Genomic DNA, 6,469 nt, shown 5'->3' on the forward strand with positions numbered 1-6,469 from the left:
CTTGAACCCATCCATGCATCTGTAGTAGCCTATAGGTCAATTCAAAGTGTGAACATGTTCAAGGAGCTCTATGGTCAACATAGAATTAGTTAGCAGCTACTTCTTGGCTGAATAAGTGCCTTGGAAAGTTAGGAGACAGCCACCATACATGCACTTAAGCCATTCATGCATTCTATCATCCCATGCATTTGATCCATTCATGGACTAGCCTTTAATGTCCATACATGCATTCGACACATGCATGAATTTGTAGAAACATCGCATCTAGCCGTACATGCACCAGCATTTAATACTTCTTCATTCATGAGTGTGGAATGCCCAAAAGAGATGTTTCTTCATCCATACATTGTACCGTCCAAAGGAATGTACCTACATGAAATAAACAAGTCATTAAGACATCTCATGAACACTCATAAATTCGGCATGATGTGAACACATTAATGTCATGCATTAATTCGGCTATGTGAACATAATCAATTTATATAATAACAATGACATATTAATAACAAATATTAATATAAGACAAGTTTAATGCTTAAATGAATATGTGCAAATTTTTATTTAATGTATTAAAGACAAAACCGAGTTTAAACTAAAATGAGCTAAGCTTTAGCTCGTGAGCTAAAGTTGAGCTGAGGCTAAACTCCTAAGCTGAAGTTGAGCTAAGGTTTAGCTTGTGAGCTGAATATGAGCTAGGAGTGAGCTCGGTTTAGCTCAGACAAGTTGGATTGAGCTCGAATAAGCTGGATTTGAGCTGGACGGAGCTCGTGGAGCTGGAAACGAGCTGGGATCAGCTTGCCAACATGTCAATGCTCGGCTTGACAGACTTGTTCGATGAAGTTCGCGGGCCGTGCTCGTATCACATTACCTAACGATCAAATTGTTAATGTAGATGCCAAGAAGAAAGCGGACTATGTGAAACAATTGCATCAAAAGGTCAAAGCTAATATCGAGGCAAGGACGGAGCAATATGTGTGCAAGGCCAACAAAGGGCGAAAACAAGTCATATTTGAACCCAGAGATTGGGTGTGGGTTCATATACGAAAAGAAAGGTTTCCGGCTCAGCGAAAGTCGAAGTTATTGCCGAGAGGAGATGGGCCGTTTCAAGTTTTGGAACGAATAAACGATAATTCTTATAAACTTGATCTCCCAGGTGAGTACAATGTAAGTGCTACCTTTAATGTAGCTGATCTCTCTTTCTATGATATAGGTGACGATTTGGGGACAAATCGCTTCGAAGAGAGGGGGAATGATACGACCACACCTCCCGAGTTGTCTGCTGCCAATGAAGATCCTCTCAAATTGCCCGTAGGACCGATCACCCGAGCTCGAGCAAAGAGATTCGAAGACGAACAACAGCCTTAGTTGATAGAGTTTGGGTTGAAACCGTTGCTGGACTTCTTGAAAGCTCTTGGACCAGCAAGCCAAGCAAACCATGCATACTTGATACGAGTCACAAAAGCCCAAATTCTTGAAGGCGAGGCCCAATAAGCAAATTCCCAGCCCAATCAAGAAATACATCCATACTTAGTTGAAAATCAGGCCAAATTGTCAAAGTGGCCCAAGTTGTAAAGTTTTATTTTTATTTTTATTTATTTATTTATTTATTTACTTAGTTTAAATTTTTATGTCAATATTCAGTCCAAGAGTCCCAGATAAAATGACCTTTGACCAAATTTCCATATTAAAATAATTAGGAGTTTTTTTTATTTTAGTTTTCTAATTAGATTAGGACTAGTTATAAGGCCTATTTAAAGGCATGGCTGTCCACCTTGTTAAACACTTATCATTATTATTAAAATTTCAGATTTGTTGAGAGCAGAATTTTCTTTGAGTTTTCTCCAAGATTTCTCTCTTGAGTTTTCTTTAGAAGTTGTTTTAACAATCTTGTGATTGTGGGAGCCATCTTCAACCTTCTTCTTGCCATTGATATTCTTTGGAGGGGAGATTAGAGCCGTTTGAAGGGAGTTGTGAGATCTTTCGAGATTTCAAGGCTTCTTAGGACTTATCTTTTAATTTCTTACTGTCAATTCTTTCTTTATTTCTACTTGTGCTGAATCATTATCTAATCTATTTTCTGTTCTTATTGTGTTTTCAGCCTTTTTCTATCTTAAGGAATCAGCCCAAAAATCCCCAATTTCTAGGGTTTTTCCATACTCTTTTTGGGTGAAATTAGATTGTCGAAATTTGGGAAAAACTATCTTGGTGTTCAATTGGGCAGAATCACAATCTCCTTGAGGGTTTCAAGAACCTTAAACTTATTTCTATTCTCAATTTGATTCTTTGCTGATTTGGGGATTTTATTTTAGATCTGGAAATTCAAAGTTCTAATCTTTTAATTTTTCTGTTTCGTTTCAGATCTGATTGTTTAGGGTTTTCGTAGGAGTTTCCCGTGACTTGGCAACTCGATCTTGGTCCGCGTGCAACCCCGTATCATTTGGTATCAGATTTTGTGCGTTTTGGGTGTTCTTGGTTGATTTCTAAACTGATTTCAATATTTTAAAGCAAAAATAGCAGTTTTACCCAGAAAAATCTTTCAAAACAATTTTATTTGAGTGGGTAAACGTTGTCAAATTGATCTGAAATTTTACATACATATTTGTGGCACTGTGATTGAATATAAAAAATTTATTCCTGCAAAAAAATCAGTCAAAAAAGTCAAAAAATCGAAAAAAAGATGAAATCCAATAAAAATTTAAAAAAATTCAGCGGGTTGAGTTTGGTGTCCAAACTTTCCAGATCAAAAATTAAATATTTAAGGACATTCGAGATTTAATTTTGTGATTTTTTGAGATCGGGAACACCTCAAACGAAGTTGTCAAGTTACTCCACAGTTTTTCGGGTTTTCTGTTTTCAGCAATTTTTATTGATTCTTAGCTGTAGGTTTTCATTTGTTTGCTTTTTATTATCCTTTTAAAATATCTAACACCTTCTTGTTTCTTGTGTTAGTAGGATTTAAACGTGTGCACAATCCTTCCTCGGTGCAACACGAATCACTTGGTGTCTCGTCAGTTTTTGGCATCCTAGTGCAAATTAGGATTCTTTGGTAGTTTGGTTCACACTCTCTAATTGGTTGATATAAACTCTGATAAAGAACTCACAAGATTGAATTCGACCTCATTGAGAATTTGATTTTTCTTTTTGAGTGATTAATGGTGAGGTTTGCTAACTTTTATTTTTGAGTGTTGAGTGTTTATTTTTTACAGGTTTTGAAGATGTCTAAAGGTGATAATAATGATGCACTTATGAAAGTCCAACAACAGTTAGACAGACATACTGCTGCAATCACACAAATAAATGCTACACTTCAAACATTGAATACTACTTTGAATGAGGTACGAGTGAATCAAAAACATCAATATCGAGATCCAATTAAGGAAGATAGGGATAACCAGCCCCATAGGTGCAACCCTCAACGTGTCCCTAGAATGGATGATGATTGTCATGATCATGGACAATCATCTTTGGCAAAACCAAAGAGCGAGCAGCAACGAGAACATCTCTTTCATACTCGCTGCCACGTACAAGGTAAGCTTTGTAGAGTTATTATTGATGGTGAAAGTTGCTCGAACATAGCCAGCACGACGATGGTGGAAAAGCTTTGCTTAACCACTACCAAGCATCCACAACCTTATCAACTACAAGGGCTTAGCAACAAAGGCCAATTTAGGGTCACTCAACAAGTGCGCATCGCCTTTTCTATCGGTAAGTATCAAGACGAAGTTGTGTGCGACGTAATGCCTATTCAAGCCTGCCATTTGTTGCTAGGAGAACCGTGGCAACTGGATCAAAAAGTCACTGATACGAGCACGCCCCGCGAACTTCATCGAGCAAGTCTGTCAAGCCGAGCATTGACATGTTGGCAAGCTGATCCCAGCTCGTTTCCAGCTCCACGAGCTCCGTCTAGCTCAAATCCTGCTTATTCAAGCTCGATCCAACTTGCCTGAGCTAAACCAAGCTCACTCCTAGCTCATATTTAGCTCACGAGCTAAACCTTAGCTCAACTTCAGCTTAGGAGTTTAGCCTCAGCTCAACTTCAGCTTAGGAGTTTAGCCTCAGCTCAACTTTAGCTCACGAGCTAAAACTTAGCTCATTTTAGTTTAAACTCGGTTTTGTCTTTAATACATTAAATAAAATTTGCACATATTCATTTAAGCATTAAACTTGTCTTATATTAATATTTGTTATTAATATATCATTGTCATTATATAAATTGATTATGTTCACATAGCCGAATTAATGCATGACATTAATGTGTTCACATCATGCCGAATTTATGAGTGTTCATGAGATGTCTTAATGACTTGTTTATTTCATGTAGGTACATTCCTTTGGACGGTACAATGTATGAATGAAGAAACATCTCTTTTGGGCATTCCACACTCATGAATGAAGAAGTATTAAATGCTGGTGCATGTACGGCTAGATGCAATGTTTCTACAAATTCATGCATGTGTCGAATGCATGTATGGACATTAAAGGCTAGTCCATGAATGGATCAAATGCATGGGATGATAGAATGCATGAATGGCTTAAGTGCATGTATGGTGGCTGTCTCTTAACTTTCCAAGGCACTTATTCGGCCAAGAAGTAGCTGCTAACTAATTCTATGTTGACCATAGAGCTCCTTGAACATGTTCACACTTTGGACCTATAGGCTACTACACATGCATGGATGGGTTCAAGAACGTCCAAGGGAAGGAATTAACTCAATAATTCAACACATTGATTGAATTAAGTGCATGCACAAAGGGGAGAACGAATTTACTAGGTTCATGCTACCATTTATGAACTTACATGCCATTAAAGTGTTTAATTATGAAGATACATGGTCCATACAAGTGCATGAACGACCCAAGGAGATGAATGCAACCTTTTGGTGCACATACAAGTCACTTGAAGCCTTTCTTTATGACTAAGCATTCATGCACAAACTAAGGGGGAAGAAAGTGTCCATTCAGCTAGTGCATGAATCTGTCGAATTTATGAACTATTTTAATACATTAGTGTGAACGTTTTTATTATTGTGTGAACACTTAGATGCCGAATTTGAATGGTCATCTATGTGCCTATAAATATTTGTTTTCTTTCATTTGTAAAGGACTTTTGACTTTTGATCATTTGAATGAACTTTGTTCAAAGAGTGAGTTTTCTCCTCTCTAAATTCGTACGAGTTTCGATCTGACTTATCTAGCGTGCTAGTGGCGTCTATCGTTCTCTTTTGAACTTATCACCTTGCTTTGGTGTGGCGTTCAACCTTCTACAATTCCGCAATCCCACCTTGAACCGAATAGAAATCGGGGTGACACTTTTAGTGTTGAATCGTTTCTGGTGTTTAAGCTCATTTATCCATTCCACCGACTATCCTAGATTTTACCCAACTATAATATCTTTTTACAAACCGAGCCTTCATTTATCAACTTCCATTTTTCTTATTTTTATACTTAAATCGAGCCTACTACCCTTATAAATTTACCATCACCTTAGAAAGCTTCCGCATCTTTAGCCTTATTTCATCCTATTTCTGATAACTCAACTATTCCTCGTCGACGATCGGGCAATCAAGTGAATCGACTCAATCAACCGAGCCGGATCACATCAGTCACTCACGATGATCGTACCAATAGGTATTCTTTCAAGCATCAAGGAAAGAAACTCACCTTAGTGCCGTTCACTCTGGAACAAGTCCATGAGGACCAAATCAAACTGAAAAATTCTATTAAAACAAGTGAGGAAAAAGAAAAAGAGAATGAAAAAGAGCAAAAAGAGATTGAGAGTGAAAAAGAAATTGAAGAAAGAAGAGAAAATGAATTAGAAAAAGAAACAAAAGAAAAAGACGTGGAAAGGGTAGTGAGGAATGTTTCCACTAACCAAGATATGAATTTTTCTTGTGTTGCTACTTTTCAGGTTCCTGAAAGATCGAAAGATAACTTTCAACTTCAATACCTCTCAAATGAAAGACGCTTTCATACGATCAACTTAAGCAAAGATGAAATCACACTACATGATCCCGAAGGTAAGCGAGGTAAGGAAATTTTAGAAACCGAGTCCAGTGCAGATTTGAAAATTATTGATAAAACTTTTGGTGACTTAGTTCTTAAAAGATCCCCTCATTTTGATCCGATTAATTGTTACTCTTCGATTGTGGTTGATAAAGCCATTACGAAAAGAAGCGTGATTTGTTATTCTCTTGATTTACCTTGTGTAAAATCCTTGAATTTGTCCAAATCTGTTTTGGAGAATAAGGTAACGAAATTTTCCAAATTTGTTTTCAATTTATATTCGTGCCTTAAACAGTTTATGTGGTTGTACATGAAGTTTGAGTTTCATTTGACAAACGTTAACTCAACAACGAAGATTCGACTACACTATGCCCCCGATGAGCGAAGGTTTGTTTTAAATGAAAAAGGTAAAATCGACCCTTATTCTTCTGCTTATCGAGGTAAGATGCTTGAAACCTTTGAAACAC

The 6,469-nt window shown here is 37.1% G+C and overlaps 1 protein-coding gene across 1 annotated transcript; it reads left to right on the forward strand.

The window, feature by feature from the left end:
- Positions 1 to 834: 834 nt before the first annotated feature.
- LOC121210020 (uncharacterized) lies at positions 835 to 1,365 on the forward strand. Its single transcript, XM_041082089.1, has one exon. The coding sequence runs from the start codon at positions 835 to 837 to the stop codon at positions 1,363 to 1,365; it is 531 nt and encodes a 176-aa protein (XP_040938023.1).
- The last annotated feature ends 5,104 nt before the right edge of the window (positions 1,366 to 6,469 follow it).

Source organism: Gossypium hirsutum, chromosome A11, assembly GCF_007990345.1.
Source record: "Gossypium hirsutum isolate 1008001.06 chromosome A11, Gossypium_hirsutum_v2.1, whole genome shotgun sequence".
In the NCBI taxonomy this organism is placed as follows: domain Eukaryota; kingdom Viridiplantae; phylum Streptophyta; class Magnoliopsida; order Malvales; family Malvaceae; genus Gossypium; species Gossypium hirsutum.